The sequence below is a fragment of the Tauraco erythrolophus genome, chromosome 8 (genome assembly GCF_009769465.1).
Source record: "Tauraco erythrolophus isolate bTauEry1 chromosome 8, bTauEry1.pri, whole genome shotgun sequence".
Taxonomy (NCBI): Eukaryota; Metazoa; Chordata; class Aves; order Musophagiformes; family Musophagidae; genus Tauraco; species Tauraco erythrolophus.
The window spans coordinates 38,165,896-38,188,485 of record NC_141472.1 but is presented as its reverse complement, the minus strand read 5'-3'; the positions used below and the strand labels follow the sequence as shown (position 1 = coordinate 38,188,485).

Genomic DNA, 22,590 nt, shown 5'->3' with positions numbered 1-22,590 from the left:
GTGAAGATTTTCATTCAAATTATCTACCACCATTAGAACCTTAGCCATTTCCTCCTTATTAATCAGTACCAAATCTAAATGAGGTTCCTACTGTAATTTTCTCCACCTCAAGAAACTAAATTATCCTCAACATTTATTGCACATTACTCAAACTCCATTTTCAAAATTGTATTTCCTCATTGGCTTTTCTACAGCATTCCTTACAAGTGTTAATGAACATAATTTTTATATCTCATTTAAAATTGCTAGAGCCTGATTTTCCAGAGTATTACCATTGTGTAGGACTGTCCTTTTAAAGTTGAACTTCAGCTGATTCCAAGCACGGCTATAACTGCTTGCCCTCCTGAAAAAAATCAAGCCTCAGGATCTCAAGACCATCTTAACTTCAATGTCCTTGACTTTGCAACTCAGATAATGCTGTTTGAGAACTTCACTGGTGCCTTACCTCTGCTTCCACTCCCACCTCCCTGTCCCACCAGCCTCCAGTCTCCTCTCCTTACACACAAAGCCATATGACTCCTTCTATCAATCCACTCTTCTCATTCCTCCCTTGCTCTTGCATCTTTCCTTTCTCTGCATGTGAGCCCCAGGGCTTCCCCGGTCCACTGCCCAGGGCTCAGAAAGGTGCATCACCATTCTCAGGCGAGGGACAAAATCCTTGTTCACTACTGTAAAGCATGTTATATCTGCTCCAGTTTTTATAGGAAATGTTCAGCTTCACACTCTTTGCTCCTGATGAGATGGAAAGGCAAGAGTCTGGTAAACACGAACCTCTGAGTGTAAAAATAAGGACAGATTCTCTTGATATTTTAGTCACCAAAATCAGAGCTGCCTCCAGTATCTTTGTGCAGATAAGAGCTTTTGAAGGGGTAAGTCTTTAACTTTGACCAACTCTGGTTGAGTGTTTGTTTATGGGAACTGGAAGTGGCAGCTCCTTGACAGAAACGGTCTGACACAACATAGAGGTCACTAGAATTTCTTATCGTGGCACATCATGCATTTTATCCACTTTTAACTCATCTCGTTTCAAATTTGATTTAAGGCTTGGGAAAATAAATAGGACAGTTACTACCTAACATTTCATGTAAACTTGTTCAGAGAATTAAGCAACACTGAAATTTCTAACCTTCCCCCTGGAAAACCAATGGCTAGAAGAGAAGAGATACTTATAGGTACCATCTATTTCAGTAGGAAGATGAGAAATGTTATTTACTGTCAAGTGTTTGCTTTTTTTAATCTCCCCATTTTAAATCTATGCTGACAGACCAGAGAGCACATCACCCATGCTGAAAGTAGTTACCTCCCCTGGACACCTTCACCACTCGTTATGGAGGTGACAGTGGAAAATCTACATGCTGCTCACTCAAACCATTTCATATTCTGAAACCTCCCTATTGATTCTTCGACTCTTGTTTCGATTCATCCTCAAAGACCCATTAAAACAGATATATTACAGGAGACCGCGGTAAGACAGTTGTCACCTTTAAGTATCTGAAATGGCAGAGAATCAATAACTTGCAACAACCTCCCTGTTTCTGCCTCACCAACAGGTGTTTGGATTCAATTGCACTTCTTTGGTGAATTATGTTGTCTGTCCATCTGTTATTGCCCTAAGTTCACTGCTGTCTACACTTCTGAGGTATGAGACAATTCTTTGCCAGAAGACAGTCTGTTGTTTGATGACATTTAAATGTAGGAAAAATGTCAACTTCTTTATTGTTAGATAGTAAAGTTAGATGCATTTTCTCAGATAAACTACAAACAGCTTAACTGGGAAAGTTCTGTGTAAACCTGATTTAGTGATTGCATGTTTGTCTAAGCTCTGCTCTTATGCTGGTGCACATTTAATTTTAAATCTGCCAGGCATTACCTGTTCCTGCTTGATCTGCTTCGTAATTCACCATCTGTATATTGTTTTCATTAAATATAACTTTTATATTAAAAAAGAAAAAACAAACAACAAAACCCTAACAACTCACATATGTATAGTAGTTTTGAAATTTCATTATCATGCTGAGGTTTTATTGTGCAATGCAAATTAAAAAAAAAAAACACCTTGCAATGCAGCCGTATCAATAACAGATTTAGTAAAATGCAAAGTCCCCCATCTAAGAAGTTTTAATTTAGAATTATATTAAAATGATAACACTGCCAAGGAGGTTAAATAATTAATTTCTTCTCATTTTAATTGTAGACTATTATTTAATAAACAAAGTAATTTACCAGGTAATTTATTCTACTTCTTCATAGGCAGCTCATTTAAAGTCTAAAAATAAATTGCTAATTAAAACAGGATTCACTGTTTTAGAAAGCAACTCATTTTCCTGTAAAATCTAACAAGGACTATGTTAGAACATCCACTAAGAATCTTTGAAGGGCAAGGAAGCCACCAACAATAATGAAATATTCTAATAACTGAGAAGGCTTTCATGTGAACAATTAATGAAACACACAAATTCGTCACAAAAATCAACACTAGATCATTATATAGAGACTTTGCTGAACACTCAGTGTCCAAAAGCAAACCAACTAAATCAAAGAAATGTATGGTCCTTGAAAAAAACACGAAGCACAGGAGTTATTTGCGCAACCCTGTATCTACATCTAGGTTGGCCAAGAGAAATGCAGTTCATATAATGTAGCAATTCCACGTATAGCCACACAACATCAGGACCTTGGACTTCTAACTTTGAAGGCAGAAGCCCAGAGGGAATTTCTTCCAGGTAAAAACAACATACATCTCAAAATCTGCTCACGAGGATCCCACTCCTTCCAACAACATCAGTGTCAACAACACCGCAAGCCCAAAACTCATGCAGATGAATGCACTAAAAATTATTATCAGCCTGACGTGAGCTGCAACTACTGCATGCTCCTAGTCTAATTCTCTAATTTTTCTCTGAATTTTGATCTCTTTTTAAAGGCTTACCAGGCTGACATGCTGTTGGGCAGCGAGTCCACTCACTGAAAGGTGTAACAATGCAGTCTTTCTTGCAGAGGAGAAGACATGGGCGCACGGTCTCAGGTCTGATGGACTCTGGACATCTACTAATCCAAATGCAGAGATAAAACAAAATAAAAAATTAAAACTATGGAGAAATGTTTTACTCCTAAAACTCTCACAGAACTGTGAGCATATTGTCATACCACAGATATCACTCCCAGTCACAGCAAGGCTCATTTTTCTTCTCCTTTGCACTCATGTAACTGAATTTAGTACATTTTAAAGATTTAAAAATAATAATAATAATAAAAAAAATGTGGAGCTTGGCTTGAAGACTACAGGCTAAATGTAACTCTGCCTATGACGTCTAAAATACAAATTTCACTGAAGCAAAACAGATATATTTATTACCAAAGAAAGCAAGTAGTTATGTTTATAAAGTAGTCCTGTTTTAACACAACATGCAACAGCCTTCAAACCACTTGCAACTGCGTGTAAGGACTGATGTGATATTCCTCCACTTTCAAGCCCAAAATAGCTTAAAGTGATCTTTGATTGAGGCCTTGGTTGTTATTTTACAAGCTGTACAACACAGTACAGTAAAAACAGCTCTGTGATTTTTTTTTTAAATTCGTTTTTAACTCCTAAGTGAAAAATATGTCACACATGTTCTAACAAAAGTTTCAAACACAGACAGTTAATACCTAAAAACTCAAAATTTGGAAAAGGGATTATTTTCTGGGATTGGGCAGATCTTGACTTTCAATTGGGGGAACAGAAAGGATATTAGTCTTTTTTAATTTTATTAATTTCTAGTAGAAAGATTACTCAAAAATACTTAGTGATCCAACCCAAAATAATCCTATTTGAAAGAGGAGTGTGCCACTAAACCCTGCTAAGAAAGAAACTAAATCTTCAAGTCATGATTCTGGTACTGAGATAGTAGTAAGATACTTAGAGGTATAATTTAAAAGAAAATAAGTACAAAGACAGATGTCTTCTTATTAAGCATGATTATCCTGGAGGGTAGATTTCTAACAGAAGATGTTGAAATATTTTTCTGCAAAAATTTTAGTTTTATTTGGCTTTCTGTGCCTTGCAACTTCTTTGGATACTTCGTGTGCCAACACACAAAAGTTACCTCTTTACATAGTGTATCCCATTGCTGAAGCTATATTAACAGTAGACTTTCACCACAGCAGTTCTAAACCCAACATTACTTTGGGTCAGTTTTCATCAATTCAGACATAAAATATAACATAACCACAAGCAGTGCCCTCAAGCCCAGCACCAGCCTGGTACAGACCCTTCTGGGAAGTAATGAGGCAACATTTAATTCTGAAACACAAGAGGTTTTTATTCTTGCACTTAGAATCATCTTCCTAAAGACTTCTAGAGGTCTGAGGTTTTTATTTTTTAAGACAATTTTCACCCTAAGAACAACACAAAGCGCAACAGTAACAGAAACAATTTCAATGAGAAGCTCTTTTAAGGACTCAGCAGTCCTTTTTGATCCAGTCACTTCCATCACACAAGGAACACTCCAGCACTGAGGCTATCACACCAAGGTCAAGGAAGAGACCTTTTCTGAAGTTCCCAGTACACAAATCTCTTCCTTTGGCAGGATTTTTGCTCCACTCAAACCCTGTTTTCCCTTCACGTACTTCACTTAAGTATTTACTTACCCTCTTTGGTTCCATTTTCCCTTACACCATCTCAAAAGTGGAGGGGGCAAACAACTATCTCAAATGTTATATACCTCTATAAACAATATGTTTAATTAGGTAAAGTTTCAGCATATCAATGGATTCTAGATATAAATGAATATTAGATTTCTCTCCTTTTATTTAATTAATCTCATTAACCTCAAGAATTTTAATTAACTTTACCGAAATGAACACAGTCTGCTTATACGAACAGGATTGTTTTGAGATCTACAATAAGAAATGAAACTCGGTTGCAAGTCTCTAGAGTCATTAACAGTGCAAAAAATAATTAGTGATGTCTTGATTTTTTGATATTAGAGAAAACATCTGTGCTACTTATTTTCCTCATTTAGTAAAGCAAAGCAAAATTAAGAATATCTGTACTACAGAATACATGATTTTGCCATGTTGGTATCACATTATAGATGCTACATAAATCAACTGAACGACATAAATCACACATATGGTTCTGCCTCACCGTGGTCTAAACATAATGCAAACCATTTACTTTTTCTATTTTATTAGAGCATTGTTAATAAGGTATCAATGAACCTTATATTCAGATGTACTTTATATTTTCCTCACACCTCTCCTTCATGAAAAATATTTGCAGAAAACTGTAAATTAGAATAACAGAGGAGCTACAGCAAAAACTCTACACCACTAAAAACATGCATTTTGCTCAGATTTAGTCTTGAAATGAAATTATTTTCAATGCTGCAGACTCCATATGCTAGCTGAAAACATCTTCAGTATGTCATGTATTGTAATCACAAATAATCACTAATAACTTTTCTTTAAATACCTTTTTGGTGTGACCTGGCCAGAACTGCTCTTCATGCAGAAGACTTTCCTCGTCTGTATGCCCACTCCACAAGTGGCTTCTCCGCTCCAGTTAATGGTTGCATTGAGCGCCATTACCAGCACGTCTTCAGAACAAGAGCTCCAGGGAGAAGTTTCCCAGAAGAAATGCACGCACGGGTGATCATTACAGGCACGGTGCTCCTGCAGGGCTCGGTCAGGGGGACAGGCTTTTCCACCTGAAAAGGATCAAGAGAACACCGTATTTTATCTTATGGTGTGTGGCAAGTGGAAGACATGGAAAAATAAATAAAAATGTTAGGTTTGTTCAATATCTTCTTCTCCCCCCATTTTTAAAAATAAATAAATAAATAAAGCTCAAATAAAGCTGTTGACCTTTATGGCTGCAATAACAACCTTTTAAAATATTGTTTCCCCATTAAACTAGCCTTGCATAAAATTGTATTCCAACGCATAATGGAAACAGAAATAGGCAAAGTATATTTCTGAGTTACCTTATTGATACTCCTACACGCAGCCAAGTTAATTCCATTTAAATGCCAGTATCACTCAGCAAACATGCAATTAGGTTTAAAGACAAATTAAGCATTATTTTTATGTTCATTCTCCTTGCTAATTTCCCAAGGAGGAACATCTCTTTCTAATATTTGGACTCTATTCATACGTTGCCTTAAAGAACTGAGCTGTAGAGGGTGCTGAACCATGGAAGAATGCATCAACTGATACCCACATCTGCAAATCAAGGGAGGAAAACGTGAAAGATAAGTTTTGAGCATGAAGCCTTTACTTTTTTGAAGCAGCATCCTTTAAATTGGTGTCCAAAGGTTTTCCTAAGCTACTGCACTTTGTGAACAACTTGTAATAAACCCACAAAGTAGAGGAGTTTGAACAGCCTCCCCAGAAGCTTTAAGGTACTAGCCAGCAGCCTGAATTTATGCCATAAAAGCAGCAGACATTCATAGCTCAAAAACTAAGGAGTAACGCAGGGAAACTGTAACAGTAAACATTGTCATTTCTGGAAGAAAGCAGTAAAAATGACTAAAATCAAATCTGTTTTCCTCTTCCAGGAGGGAAAATCTGGCAACTCGTGACATGGTTGAAGTGCTGCAGGTTTTGAAAGAACTGAAGCGTTGGGGCCAGATACCACAAGGTTCAGAGCATCTTTATATCCTACTAAAATCAACAGGAGATGAGGGCACATTGCTCCTCGAAGGGAGGCCTTGCAGGACGGAGCCTTCTCAGATAAGGTATGACTTCAAATGGTCAAAATAAATAGCATTGAGAAAAGAAAGAGAGGGATAGAAATTTCTAAGCGCACTGATTTGGATAATCATGTCACATTACCATTTATCTTTTCACGAAAACGGACTGTTCCACATAGTCTTAGAAATATTTAATATGATGATGGAGTAGAAAATGCCCCAGGTAAATTACTTTTCTGAAGATTTTGACTTGGCAGGGAAAATTCAGACCAATTATTGCTCTTGCATATTTCACCCCATGCAAAAAAAAAAAAAAACTAACAAGCAAATGGCAAAATTCCTGGTCTATCGGAGGGGGAAAAAAATACATACATATAATTCAAATTTTGAGCTTCCCAGGGAAAAATTAAGGGTTTTTTTTTTCAAGAATATCCATGGTAAGGAAGCTCTCCTAACTACAGAGAGTAATAACGAGGCAGTTTTAACTTAAGAGCGTAAGAAATGCCACATGGTCCATCCAGCCTCGCAATCTGTCTGTAAAACTGAAAGTAGGAGATGCTGTTTAGCAAAAGCACGAGAACCTGGCCACTTTCTACAGTTCATTGACAACTTTTGTACAAGGAAAGCGGGACAGCACACCACTGCCTAACTGTCTGAGTAGCTACTTAAGGACATTTTATGGACCTGTTGTTCATCAGTCCCTCTAATCCATCTTAAACCTGCTGAGATTGCCTCCATCCACAATCTCCTCCCGCACCAAGTTTCATAAGTTTGTTGTGTAAAGAAATATCTTTTAAAACCTTATTTAAACCAAGCTCCTCTAGTTTCATCAACAGCCTCCTGGTTATCATATTCTGGGATCTGGTGAACAGCTTGCAGAAAACGACCCAAGGGTCTGAACTGACGTCAGCCTGTGGGATGGCATCCAGAAGTCCTCAGACAGCAGAGTCACAGCTGACATTGCCTCAGTTGATAGAGGACAAATGAAAAGTCACTTGCAAAGGTACCAGAGCTCTGTAGAAGTTGGTGGCTCAGCTGTGAGCTGAATATGAAAGAGTCAGAGAAAGCAGGTGACATAACATTGCCCTAGCATTGCGGCGATAATGGCGTTAAATCCACTCCACTCTCCACCAACTCAAATCCATTGCTCTTTATCTGAATGCAGATGTGCGACTCTGCACAGCAAACCATTATACTCATTGCTAAAGATGTACAGAAAAAGTTGAAGCATTTGATTTTAATAGTTAATTATTCCTTCCTGGGAAACTTAAATTATTCAGTTCAACGCAAGTAATTTTTAGTGTGTTTCAGGTTGAGATGACTGAGCTTATGTACTTCCAGAATTCACTTCTTCAACACTTCACGTTCATAATTCCATATTTATCTGTTATTTGCATTCCGCTACTTTTATGGAAAACATGAAGCCAACTGAATTTTTCATTTTAATTATCCTCCAGCTCATAGACTTTTTTTAGTAGTAGTTATTATCATTCAATCCACAATTATATAGCAGTTTTCATCCTGAAGGGTCCAAATTTTCTTTGCAAGTGCTTAAGAAGGATGTTTATGTGGATACAGACCATTCACATGAGTAAGGGTTTGCAAGATCAAGTCCTTACATCACTCAGAAACAGTGGGTGGCTTTAATGATAATTTACAAAACAGCACTTAACAGAGTTTGTCCTAGGCTAGATTTGCATCTAGAAGTGGTTTGCTGCTGCATTAGCTGCACACAGTTCTGAAAATAGTAGGTATTTTTGTTGTGTCAACAAGGCTTTAGTCTGTTAGACCTGTTCACGTTTTATGGATTTTTACGCATTTGATAGGATACGTTTCAAATCCTGTATGATAAACCAACACATAAATGAATTACCACATGTGTAACTGAAGTTAGAAGATTACACTTGTAATATGAAATTATTTGTGTAAATAACTGTATTGCTGATGTTGATATGTAAAAATCCAGAAACATGATGTGTCCATGAAGATCCAGAGGAAATTATATATATATTCATCAGGAGCTATTTACTTACTACAATAGAAAAACAAGAAGGTCAATACATTCTAGGTCTGCATAAATAAAATAAAATAAAATAAAATAAAATAAAATAAAATAAAATAAAATAAAATAAAATAAAATAAAATAAAATAAAATAAAATAAAATAAAATAAAATAAAATAAAATAAAATAAAATAAAATAAAATAAAATAAACAGGTCCTTTTCTATTTCCTCATTTTTCACAGCTCACTGTTCTTTTCTAAATTGCTACTAATATGTTCCTATATAAAGACACTCACATGATGTGTTTGTGTCAAGCAGCAATTTCATTAGTACAGGATGCAGCTCTCCTGAAGTAAATTCACACCCAGACTGGCCCTCAATAGACAATAATTCATAGGCTGAAGTAAGTAATTTTGAACCGTGACAGAATTTCTCTAAGTGACACATGCATTAACTCAAGCCCATAAAGATCTTGTAGTCGCTGGGCATGAAGTACAGCCAAATATTACGCATTATTCCTCATCGCTACGGTATTAGGATTAGCTCTGATCTAAGCACAGTTTGGCTGAGGAACACAAGTCAACTCATTAAAGGAACAAACAGTGATTAATCCAAAATGTTTACCACTCACCCTCGGCTGGAAGGGCCAAGATGGACCTACTCCTGCTTTGACTGCCCTCAGCATTTTTACTGGAGCACGAGTGGGAACACAAGGACCACGGGGACCACTCGCTGATGACACAGTCCGTCGCACAAGGGATTTCACAAGCTGCAACTTCAGGATGGGGAAGCTCCGAGCAGAGGTGATGTGGTACTTCTTCACCTGGAGCAAACAAAACAAGTCAGGCATAGAGGAAGGCTCAGCTTGGTTCAATATCCACGGTCCGCATCAAACGGACTAACTTTATGTCAAACGTTCACCTGCCCGTGGAGGAATATACTACAAAAGAGCACATGGTTAGGCTTCAGGCTTGAAAGTGTAATACTTGAACAACTAACAAGTATTTCTTCAGAAAAGCAATAAGGAAAAAAATGTGCTTCAAGTCTTGCATGTGACATCTTGGCTGCAGTCCACTTTATAAAGCAGGCAAGCACGAGGAATGAGATAATTCAATCAACAGAAAGCTGTAATGTCAATTATCAACAGAATTGATGATAATTGTCCCATATTTTCCAGCAATCTCCACCTACAGAACCAATTTTCCACAATACAAATTGTGCAGGTCCCCACGGAAGGCAGTTTTCTTTTGCCTGAAGGCCAGAGAAGTGTCTGATAGCTGTTTTGGTCCTTTTCCTGCAAACTCACCAGAATGAACTACTATTATTTCTGACTCTGCTCCTCACCCCAAAACTAGGCTATCTAAAATTATGGATCTGTTGGACCATTCCCATCCAAGCGAGAAATATTTTCTATTGGAGATGAACCAAGGAACCTGGACCAAAGCATACCTCCTGATGAGAAGCATCTTTTCAAAACCCCTTTCAACAAAAGGGTAGGACATTGGGGACTGGTAGGGAAAAACCTAGGAACCAAAAGAACTGCTGGCAGAACGAGCAGCAAAACAAAGCACATGAAGGATGCCATGTGGAGTCCAACACATGGAACTATTGTTTTTAAAAAGCAAAATAAAATATAATTTTATTTTTAAAATAACAAAGGAAATGTCCAGTAATTCTAGTAATTATATAGTATTTATGAGGACATCATAATTCATAAAAATTCATAAAACACAGCTCTCTTACTACTGACTTACACCTAATTTAAGTAATGAACAGACATGACTGACTTTGTTACACTGTCCTATCGTTTAGTGTTTCTGGACCCTCACGAATTTTCAGCTACATATCCAAAATTTCTGGAAGCTCAAAGCTACTTGTTTATAAACAACGAGCTCATACTGAACGTTACCTCCTCTTTTGCCCTTATAATAGTTACGAAGTTCTCCTTCGAGATTTCTTTAATTATGAACCTAGGAAAAAACTGTAATGACTATCCAGGCTCAATTATATGTAGGGGAAAAAAAAATAAATTAAAATTTATAACGGCAACAAGTGGCCCTTTCACCTCACGCTACAGGAACAGGCTTCGTAACAAGGCGGCCCAGGATGCAATTAGAACCAGGAGGGCAGAAAATCGTCCTGCTCTTGCAAGGTGCCACATGTACGAGTGAGTAAATAAGACGGGCAGGCTGCTAGCGGGAGCGCATAACGCTGTCAATAGCGCAGCAGTATTATCTGCAGTTGCATCCCTAAATGAAGACAGGCTCGTCGCCCTCGAGGCACAAATAAAACTTTTCAAGCATATTATGAGAAGTAACGGAGAATCTAGCAGGCAATCAGACTGCAAGATATGTTTAAAAATACTTTATTTTTATCGTCCCTTTCCCTTGCACTCGTCTACGTTCATAAGGAAAGGCTCAATATGCTCAGTCTTTGCACTACTATTTAAGTCTACTCAATAAGAAAATGACCGACACCCTCCCTACAGACACCCCCATCCTTTGGCACCCCTGCAAACCAAGCTTAATCCATCGTTTGCTTCGACTAGCCCATTATCATCACTGCTGCTATGGATGCTCACATAATGCTGAGAACTATCTTTAGAGAAAAACAATGTAAAACCCCCAAATAAACCTGTAAGCCTTATTCCAGCTGTCTTCCTGAGTCGCTTTAGCGTCAAAATCCCTGTTAACGTTTTGACAGCTTGTCTGTACGGCAGCTGATAATGTGAGGGCATCCTGGGCAGGCGTGATTTTAGAGTCAATGGTACAGTAGGATCAAGAGATTATATGCTTTGGCGAAGTAGGGTAAAACAGCTGTCCTCCTCTCCCATCACTGACACTTCCAGAGAAGCATGTGAACAGTCAGCAACAGGCTTCTGAACGAGAAGGGATGAGATGGGACACCAGCCCTGCAAGTGTGCCCCCACTCCTCCATCCACGCAAGAAGTTATCTTCATTATATATGGACTTTACGTCAAAGGAGCACCGTGACGTTCACCGAATTTTGGATTTAGCCCAATTTTTCCACCAATAAGATTGTGCTAGAGATGTAAGCACCAGAGAAAACCCTTCTTGCTGAGAGCCAGGAGAGCCTTTCCACTGATCTAATCTGACTTTACAAAGTTCAAGCCACTCCCCTCAGAAGATGGTTTAAAACACTTGGGTCTCTTTTAAAGTGGCTTCCTCCACCCATAAGTCCAAGTGCCACAGCTTTTTGAGCGACCACCCTATGGGGAAGGGAGGCAAAGGAGCAAAACGCGCTTTCCACTTCTTCCCTCCATGATTTCTTTCGCGCCGGATTTACAGCAGGTGCCAGCAACTGTAATGCCGCAAACAGAGGCTGCAATTCATGGTTCTTCAGCAAAGAAAGGAAGCTTTGAGTTTTGTTATAAAGAGTTTACCACCCGGGGAACGAAGGTACAATTCAACGCTCACTTTGATTTACTTTATAGCTCTATTCGCTGTGTTCAGGTTTAATTACTGGCTTGTATTACCGCAGAAGGGAAACGTTCTTCTGTACCAGCTGCCTGACAGAGAATTCTCAGAAAACCACCATATACTACAAAGGGAGATAATAATCTTTCATTTTCCATGAAAAATACTAGTACAGGATACATCTGAAGTGTGCTTTATGCATTGTCGCAGAATTACAGGGAATATTAAATTCTCCACATCTTCCAAATTGTCCACCCAGTACCTTGAAGGTGTAATTCTTATCTCAGATATTCTGAATAATCTTCCTAGAGGAGGCTTTCTCCCTCTCTAAATAAGACTAATGTCTTTACGCACCTAAATTATGCATCTGAATGCAATATGAATTCCTCTCCAAGTATGTGTTTAAACCTCAAGACACAGCATCTGAAATCAGCCCTGGAAAGCAGCAGGGTGAAGGATCACAACAGAAGGATGCCAGTCTTGGTGAAAACCACCTTTCCTTCAGGAAAAAGAGCTACAGCTACAACTTTGGTCCCCATTAGAATTTTTTAGATGGGAACCGATGAGGTTGCTCTGAAGTTCATCTTGTGGTAACCAGGAATTAAGCCCAGCTGGCAATTCTGTACCCAGTCTCTCCTGGTCAGAGCCCAGAGCAGCTCCCTCTTGATGAGAAACTGGTTCCTATCTGCAACTTGCTGTGATGATGGAATAAACTGAGAGAATTGTTAATCCATTCATCAGCCATTCAAGAGAAAAGGACAGGAGATATTGTCAAAGAAGGAAAAAGGAAAAGAAAGGTCTTAGGTTTTGTGGGGCCCTCTAGTTAGCTTGGACCAGATCCAGCCCATCCAATCCAACGTACTGCAGAGGTTACCACTGCTGTCTTTGTTGGCTTTTTTCAGATATGACTTGCTCATTTCATCTTTTTTTCTCCACCTTGACACTGTCCAAGAGCCCAGAACTAGTTTCAAGGAATTATGCTTACTCTGAAAAGTAATTTTGCTGCTGTAATACTAAACAGCACAAACCTGCAGCTATTAGTGAGATGCAACTGGATACCTAGCAGGAAGGTGACTGAGCAATTCAACAGTTTCATCCTGATGTTGAGGACACACAGTGAAAACTAAGTTGGGCTCAGATTGAGGTGAACCTTGGGCAGTGCTTCCTGTCCTTAGAGTATTCACAAACAATTACTGCTAACACAACTGCATATGGAAAGCACCAGCTGTAAAACAAAATTTATATCTACATTTCACAAAGAGTTACATTTATTAATTGATTCATGCTCGTCATGATCAGCACAGCACCTTGAAAAATACTCTTCAACTTATTACACACTAAGAAATCTAACAGGGCTGTGAGTCAAAGGGAAATGATTTTTCCATATTATGAAATGTTTTAAGGTTTGAAAGCTTTCAGATTTTTATATTCCATATTAGGACAAAATCCAGATCTTTCAAAAAACGTATTTTAAAAAGAGAAGGAGGGAGAGAGAGCAAGAACATAACTACGTGTGTGTGGCTTTTAGCCATCACCTGTGAGGCACAGCACACAAGATCCAGCCTCTGATCTACATCAGGTACAAGAATTGAACCAGCATCTCCAGCATCCCAAGAGCCACAGCGTTCCCTCTCACATGCTCTTTACTTCATGTTTTAAGCAGAGGTTTTGTTCTCAGCCTTCCTGAATGTGTGCTTTCCTAAAAAAAAAGTTTCAATTAAAAAAATGTTAGTTTTCTGTTCAAAATGTTTTATTGCTAACATCCTGACCACCTCTAACAACTTTTTTTTTAGCTGATTACCTCATACTTGAATAGTATAGTGATTAAAGCTAAATACATAAGATACATTCAACAGATAATATTTTCAATACAGGAAAGATTGAATCCATTTTCTTCCAAAGTCAGGGTGTAATAATTATGAAAGAGAAGATCAGCATGGCATTTTTGTGAATATATTTGCTAATAAAGTGGTTCTTAACCTAATGTACCAATCCCTAATTCGAATTCTTTAACAAGGTAACAAAGAAGGTACATGGGGAAGTACAATTCTGAGTGGAACTTTTGATTCCCCTTAAAAGCAAATTAAATTCTTCCCAACAAGGGAGACAAAACAAGTGATGACACAGAACCCTGCCTGAACTAAAGAGCTTGTTTCTTCAGCAACTTTACTTTTTTCTTATTGTCTTTTCCATCCTAGGGGGAGAAGCCACTCCCATGGTCCTGAATAATGCACTCCATGGCGAAGTACTGAATCAACAGGAACGTTTCATTCTGAATCAGTTCAATATTAAACTTGCATTTGTCTACTTGACATAATGCCTTGCAGCTCCGGCGCATTAGTCTCACTCTTCCCAGTGACCTGTATACCCATCTCCTGTGACAAGAGTTTAATTACCCCTGTGGCAGACATCCCTCCTGGCTCAGGAAAAGGGAATGTCCACTGGACAGGACACGACTGAAACAGGAAAAACACAAATCCCGTCAGGCAGCAGGAATTGAAAGATCAACTCAGTAACAAACTGAGTATCCTCCTTTTGACATTCACCACTATACCACCTTCATTTTTTAAAAGGAAAATTTGAAAAATTACGTTGAAGATTTCAGGATTGCACAGGTGTGCAGAGCCTCAACCGACCTCCATGGTGGGGAAAGGCTCAAGACAAAGGAATTGCATTTCAGTCAGTTCTGCATTGCTAACTTCAAGTTCAGAAAATTTATTTTTTGCACAAACGACTGCTGCAAAAATGCTGCATATTTAATGACAATTACCAGTTTGACATCAATATTTCTCCTTGTAGCATTTCAAATTATTCAGTGGAAATAATGAAGCTGTCATCTAAAATACTATACGTATCGTAAAATTTTATGTCCCACTTAAATCTCAGAAAAGAATGACAATAAACTTTGATTAAATACTTGCCTGTAACAGAATAAGATGTCAACAGACAGTAGTAAATTCAGAAGAATTCCTATTGACTGTATGCCAGTTTGCTAATGGCAATTGCGTTCAGAGAAAGCTGTCTGCTGACAACATCTTGGCCTAGGCATCTCATCAGCTAACGACAACGTGACATTTAAAAGCAATAACAATCAAACTACAATAGGAGAAATTTCCTATAGCCATTTTGAATGCGTTCATCTCATCACAACATCACGGGGTGGGCTTTCCATGATGCACGACCAGCTTTAGAGATACTTTAAAGCATCCTGGGCTTGCCGTGCTCAGTCACCAGGAGACCAATGTCACACTTCACTGAAAGCCCTGGCTCCTGGTTGATTTTTCGTAACGCCAGTCAACAGGTAAGAACATCAGAGAAGAGCAGTGTCAGTTTGTCAGGGAAAGCAGCGGCGTATGGAATAAATTTAATTGCAGTGGTCCATCACTATTATCAGAGCCCCATAGCAGAGAAGGAGAGATGCAATAGCAATGAAGGCGAACGGACACGAGGGTCTGTCACGAGAAAAGATGAAGCAGCCAATAACAACATGCCATTCACAATGGAAAAGAGGAAATAAACACAAATATAACCAGCATTGTTCTCAGGAAAAAAAAAAAATAATAGATGAGACAATCATTAAGAGTTTCAGTCAAAAGACTTAGTTAAAATGCAACTATGAAAAACAATGCATTAGATTAAGGAAAAAACGTTTTTAATCACTTAATGCACAAGAAAGAAAAAGGGAATAACAACTCAGAAGAATAAGGAAAAAGGAAAGTAAGATGAAAAGGTATGAAAAACGGACAGAGGGAGTGAGAACAAATGTGGAAAAGAAACAGTATGTCTGGAAATATGTTACGAAATCTCCATAAAATCAGAAGTCTTGCTCAGATCCCTGCATAACTGGCCACAATCCTGTCCCTTACCTATGTCCAAGTGACCATTATAGAGGTTATGAGAAAAAGATGATGAAGAGTATGGAAAAAAGCGTGGTATTTGCTTTACTTTCCTATACATCCTCCACTGCAATTTGGGCTGCTTACCCACAACTGTTTTCCCTCTTTGTTTACATAAATGCACATAAGAAAATTGATTTGTGACTCTAAGGAAGCTCCAAGAAAGCGAGCACAGGGGGAGGCACAGCAGCAAGCAGCTGCCAAGCCCGCAGAGAACATCCCGGTGTACCTCTGTGGAGTATTATACAGCAGTTACCAGTCTCAAGGTTAAAAAAAAAATAATACAGCTGCGTGAGGTTACCTCCGTAAGAGATTGGTTCCAATGTATTTCCTATCCCACACAGAAAGACATCTAGTCATTTGAAGGGATTTGCTACACATTCACCTGCTGGGCTTGGGCGTAAAAGCAGAATTAATTCTACCTTGCGGCTGTTTGCACAACCCCTCCTGAATTAAGCAAAATTGCTCACGTGGCAGCTGAAAGTAAACATGGGTTCACTGTATTCTCCGAGGAGAGCACAGAAATTCAGGCTGCTGTTCCTAATAATTAATGTAGCACAGCAATCTGAAAACATAAAATATAAGAACTTAACATAATCCGTATTAGTGTTCTGGGTTTTTTCCAGCTCTGTCTCTTTGCACTTTTTTTTTTCCTCCATTATCCCTCCTCGTTGTAAATGAGGGAATCTACACAGGTGGGTTGATCAAGACTGATTGCAATTAAGATTTATTGTTGAAATTGGTGCAGTGGTATAATTGAAACAGGTGTCCCTCTATTTTCTTCTCCACACTGCTTTGTTCCGAATGCTAATCAACACTAAATATTGTAGAAACCAATTACACAAATAAGTTGAATGTATTAAAATATTATAAAACGTACATATCTTTCCACAACTTTAAGGAAAAAAACAATTATGAGTAGACTTGTTTATTCCATTAGCGTATAGATTCCACTTCAAGTTATATATCTGTGCAGTGGGGCAGAACAATTTTAGTGGAGGAATTCAGGCATTTTGATTTAGAATAAAGAAGGTGGCATTTTATTCCCAGTGCATCACAGCTGTAAATTTCTAAACATTCCATTTTCACAGACTTAAGGTGCCATCTTCACTCTCAAAACTCAAAAAAAAAAAAAAAAAAATTATAAGGGACATATTACAAAGGACAAACTACAGCAGTCATGTTTTCACACAGTTAAGTGACCCCAAAAAGCAAAGTTGTGTGTGCATGCATGGAAAGGTGCAACGCTTTTATACCTACAGGTTTGATTATTGTGATTTTCGTTCTGATTATGCTACTCTTAAGAACAACGTACCTTGCTGGCTTGCTCCTAGCCATCGAAAGGCTATGGCTGACTGTTATTCAAGCAATATTCCCAAAATAAGTCAGCAATTTGCCATACATTGGGAATAAAAGACTCTCTTTCTCTTCTAGCCCCAGAAATTACCCCAAGAGTGAGTTTGTATTAACATAAGACACTGAAAAATTGTAAACAATAGTGCAGCAGATGAGGTTTATCTAAGTTGGCAAAAGTCTTGTTTTCAGATACAGTGAATGCTAATGACAATAAATAATTGCAAATACCATCTGGACTCTTTGAAAAACATCTTTCTCCAAGTCTGCAATTGAATCTCTACAACAAGAGGATCAATGCAAAAGAAAATGAAAACAGTAAATTAAAATTAGATTTATGCCAGCTACTTAAAACTAAGTGCTCATTTAGAAGCAGTTAACACAAAAATGTGTTCTAGTTCAGATGCAGAGTCTGGCCTAATCTCATAAACCAACGCTGAGAGCTTCCACAGTCTATCAGGAAACGTTCAGAATTTGCAGGACTGAACACTAAGCTATTTTCATTTTTATTATTGCTATTTACAGTAGTAGTTTCTTTTTCCAAGTTTGTCTCTAATTGGTCCACAAAACTCAGAACGGAGTAGTATTAAGATGTCCTATTTGATGACTTTAAGAAGATTGCAGTAAAGAAGAAGGTTCACCCAGCAACGTAGACAATCATCAGTCAAGGGTCTAAACGAATGACTGAAATCCGTTCTTGACAAAAGCAATACAAATCGCAAGCCATGAGCTTCGGTTACTGAGTAAAAACCTCTCAGTGTACACACTGGTCTTGCCAAATATCAACTATGCATCTAAACTGTGTAAGACATTTTTCAGATGGGTTAAGTTGCCTCTGGCTAATGTACCCTGACCTATGCTTGAACTATTTTTACATAATAAAGTTGTGAATTTTAGAAAGAGTGTTTAATTTTGCCTGTATTTTGCATAGATCATTTAGTACTTAAAAATGGGGATAAATCAAACGTAGGAAACACAATAATATTTCCTGTGTGCTTTCCACTTTGCCCATGAAGTGGAACTTTAATTACATCATTAATAACGATGCCTACATTTTCAGTCGGTAGTGCATCATTCCTCTAGTGCCATTTAAAGTGCATTTGGTCTGTAAACTACTCCACCCTCTAGAACTGGTTCACTGATTATATTGTAAGAGCAGCCTCATCCTGCTTAAAACTCAGCTACAATGGCATCAACAGAAGAATTTAAAGGCAGGAATTGCCTGTTATGATCTAAAATGTGGAAGGTTTATTTAGAAAAGTTTCCTGTTATGTTCTGTCTCCAGAAAGTTTACAGTTGCTCTTTGGGAGGGGGAAAAAAACAGAAAAAAAGAGGGAAAAAAAAATTTCATCATTTTCCCCTATTATTCAGAGTGTTCCTCTATTATTCAATGTCTCAAAACAAAAAAAAATACTTAAAAGCTGGCATCTGTGTCTATACTCTCTACTGGGGACAAAAAAAAAAAAAAAAAAAAAAGAAAACGAAAAACATTGTTACCAATGAGGGTTTCCAAGAGGAAATCTCCCAGAAAGCAGAGCAGGACTTCGTATTTGGGTAGTGTAATTAAAAGGTGATGAATAACAGATCTGCTAGTGCATCAGAAAAAAATGCTGTTTATCATTTTCTGTGTCTCAGAAGCCTTAAGAGACGACTTTGCCTGAAGCTTGCACTCAATGTTACTGGTCCTGATAAGGTAGCGTGCTCCACTTCTTTTTTTCTTGGCTGATGTTACTATTTCCCACAAAAATGTTCACTCTTTCTCTAGGGTTCGGATGGAGATGGATACTGCTGCTTGAATGTTTACACAGCAAGATGAAGCATCCTCACAGTGTTGGCCAGTTTTATCATCCTGCTCCGGGAAACAGGGTGCTGCCAGCAGAGCAGCATCCACCAGAATAGGAACACCGCGTCCCCGAGATGGTACCTCGGTGGGGAACACTGACCCTCCACCATCGCGTCCTTTCGGAGTTCAAACGGACAGACGGGCTTGGCCATGGCAGTTGGGTTCAGGCTCAGCACAACCCGAGCTGGACCGTTGTCATTAAACAAGACTCTGACCCTCTCACTTAAAAGCAAAATAAGGTGGATACGCACCCACAGCTTCCAAGTTTTTCCAAACCAAGTGATCAAGCTAAAACCTGAAGATTGTACTAAAAAGATTAAGGCAGGCCATTGCCCAGGCTTTGGTAATGTCCTCTGGGTACACCCTGGGCTCACAAAAAGACAGGAGAGGAAGATGATAGGGATGATAGTAAGTGGAGAAAACCTAGGAGGAGGAATTATCTTTGATGTCAAAATCTCATCAAGCTGGGGCTTTCTCAGAGGTGAAGCTGGGACCATGTGCTGAGCTGGCAGCTCAGACAAATGTTGCTTGTCGAGTTCAGAGGCCCTTGTGCCAACCACTGCTCTCCCACGCTGACTTACTCCTTACTTGCTCCAAAGCAGAAAAAAGATGTATGAGCCACAAAGGGCCCGGATAGATACCAGCTAGTCATTCCCTAACAGGTTTTCCAGCTCCTGTTGAAGAACTACTATTTTAACTTCGGTACTAGATTAAAGGAAAACACAGAATCAGTAAATGAAATCAAATGAACACCCCCTCCACCTCCTTTTTAAACACCTTGAAGCGTCAAGGCTGTCAGGAGACATTTGGATACACTTTTCAAATATAAGAACTGAAACAGGAAAACTGGAGAATATCCGGATAAAATTTGGTTTTCTACCACTAAATTTCTTTGTGTGAAAAAAGCAATAACCTCTCCGCAACTTAGAAAATATTTCTGTTCTGATTATTCAGCTATTAAAACAGGAAAGTGTCATTTTATGACAATTGCTTTCGGCAGGAGATATTTTACACTTATATTCTCAAGGAATATGCACATAAGGAAGAACAATATTAAAACCTTCAGCGTTAATCCGTATTTTCAAAGCTAAGCACATTTTGACAAACTTTCTAAGAGGCACTGCTCAAAATTCATAACATATATGAGCATGATCACATTACTTTAATTTATTTTTTCTCCTCTCATGCGCAGCAATAAAATTTTACCTTTGAACTTATATTTATTACAACTTTTACTCTATGGAGGGCATGCAGGCACAGAAATATAATAAAGCTCTGCTAATTCCATACATTATTGAAATCCTAACACTGCAAATGGTATCTTACTATCTTCATGCATACTTAAAATTTCAATTCAAAACCCATTTCATTAAAAGGGCTGGTTAAGCAACAGTATATGCTTTTTTTAAGTTTGTGGATTAATGTCACAGAAATATATTTTGTATATTTGGAAAAAAGTAGGTAATACTAGCATTTGTTTAGGTGTTGTAAGCAAAAGTTGGATTGATGCTAAATAATTGAGCACTCCATCCATCAGACTCCTGAGCACTACAAAACTGTAGAGAGGGGAAGTGCTAGAGAATAACCTGTGCTTACCTACAGGCTGCCATAAACTGGATCTAATTCCAGCGGTAAAAATCCCATTGACTTTGGCAAACTGGGAAGTGTACAGCTATGCAAGAAGAACTTCAAACTAAACGAAGCACAAACAGGTGAGAGTACAGAAGCAATTTAGACCATAAAGATCAGAGGTCATCAAGTATCACTAATGGTACCTGGTCAATGAAAACATCACAACTGACATATAAGACAAATTTTGGGCATCTCTTAACTAGTTGATATACCACTAAACAATACGGCAATCCGAGTCAGTAAGGAAGCAGCTCATGCAATCAAATACATGATAAAGAGCAAAAGTTGACTCCAACTGCAAGTATAATATTGGCACAACCTTCTTTCTCTTCACAAAGGTCACTTCGCACATTAGCTCCAGCTTCATTGATTAGCAGCCGAGATAACGGCCGCTCACACGCACCTCGGAGTCATTGGGAAAAAAGACAAGGGGATGACTTTCTGCATACGATGTCCTCATCACATTTCAGGTAATTGTTCAATCGTAGATAAGGCACAAATAGAGAAAAAGCAGCAGAACAGACTACTCTGAAAAGGTAACAGAAACAACCACCTTTACGTTTGGCACTGAGGCATCAAAAATGATAGCTATTATTACAGCTGTAATTACATGGCTGGGACTCAGAAGAACTGCATTTTGCTTCCCTGGAAACACAGCCACGTGATGTTTGATGGCTCCTAAACCCATAGGAACAGCTCTCCTCACTACGGCCAGTTTGCAGAATGCCCGCAAGACCAAATACCTGAACACTTGAAGACATGCTGCCAGAAATAGTCCAAATAGGGCTTCCAAATCCACCACAGTGTCCATCACCCTCATGCTCCTCAAGGCAGATTATGTCAGTTTGACTTCCACGGACATCGATACGATCACATCAGGGAAGTTTTGAAAACTAAACAGCCAAGACTGCTGTCAGCCCCTGACTTGGGCTTCTCAGATCACAAACCTCCAAGGCGCACCAACATCATGATCTTTCCAGAGCGTTACTCTGCTCCCACCACCATCTACACCAGCTTACAGGCCACCACTGAGGAACAAGACTTAGACTTTCATATCTAAACCTTTGCCAAGTGAACTGCAGTAAAAATCCTCTGCCTGCGAGTCAGAAGTGGTCAGATTCAGTCTCCTGAGCCAGCTGCAAGAGAGAAATGTAAGGTAATAAATACACCGAGCTAACGAAGCTTTTTGACCACAAAATACCAGACCAGGCTGGGGAAAATACAAGGGCTATACTTTAACCCCAGGACACGGACATAAAGAAGTCGCCACACTGGAGGATTTCACAGAGTTTAGTAGGCTGAGAAAGTTGGGGCTGTTCAGCCTGGACAAGAAAAGGCTCCGGGGAGACCTTCTAGCAGCTGTCCAGTACCTAAAGGGGCTACAAGAAAGCTGGAGAGGGACTTTTTACAAGGGCGTGTAGTGACAGGACAAGGGGCAACAGCTTTAAAATAAAAGAGGGGAGATTTAGATTAGATATAAGGAAGAAATTCTTCACTATGAAGGTGGTGAGGCACTGGAACAGGTTGCCCAGAGAAGCTGTGGATGCCCGATCCCTGGAAGTGTTCAAGGCCAGATTGGATGAGGCTTTGAGCAACCTGGTCTAGTGTAGCAGGGAGGTTGGAACTAGATGATCTTCAAGGTCCTTTCCAACTCAAATCATGCTATGATTCTATGATACCAAGCTCTCCCAGGCTCAGCTGATCATATTCAGGCTACTGAGTTATTCTGCGCCATGGCAAACCCAGACGGGA

At 38.8% G+C, this 22,590-nt stretch overlaps 1 protein-coding gene across 2 annotated transcripts in view; it reads right to left on the bottom strand.

Annotated features, from left to right (window-relative positions):
- THSD7B (thrombospondin type 1 domain containing 7B) overlaps window positions 1–22,590 on the bottom strand; it is a 278,232-nt gene that overhangs the window by 149,218 nt on the left and 106,424 nt on the right. For both annotated transcript variants that reach the window (XM_086615669.1, XM_086615670.1), the window contains 3 exons: window positions 9,309–9,500; window positions 5,456–5,690; window positions 2,930–3,045 (listed from right to left, as the gene is read on the bottom strand). In XM_086615669.1, coding sequence (XP_086471795.1) covers window positions 2,930–3,045; window positions 5,456–5,690; window positions 9,309–9,500 — 543 coding nt within the window. The remainder of the gene's footprint in view (window positions 1–2,929; window positions 3,046–5,455; window positions 5,691–9,308; window positions 9,501–22,590) is intronic.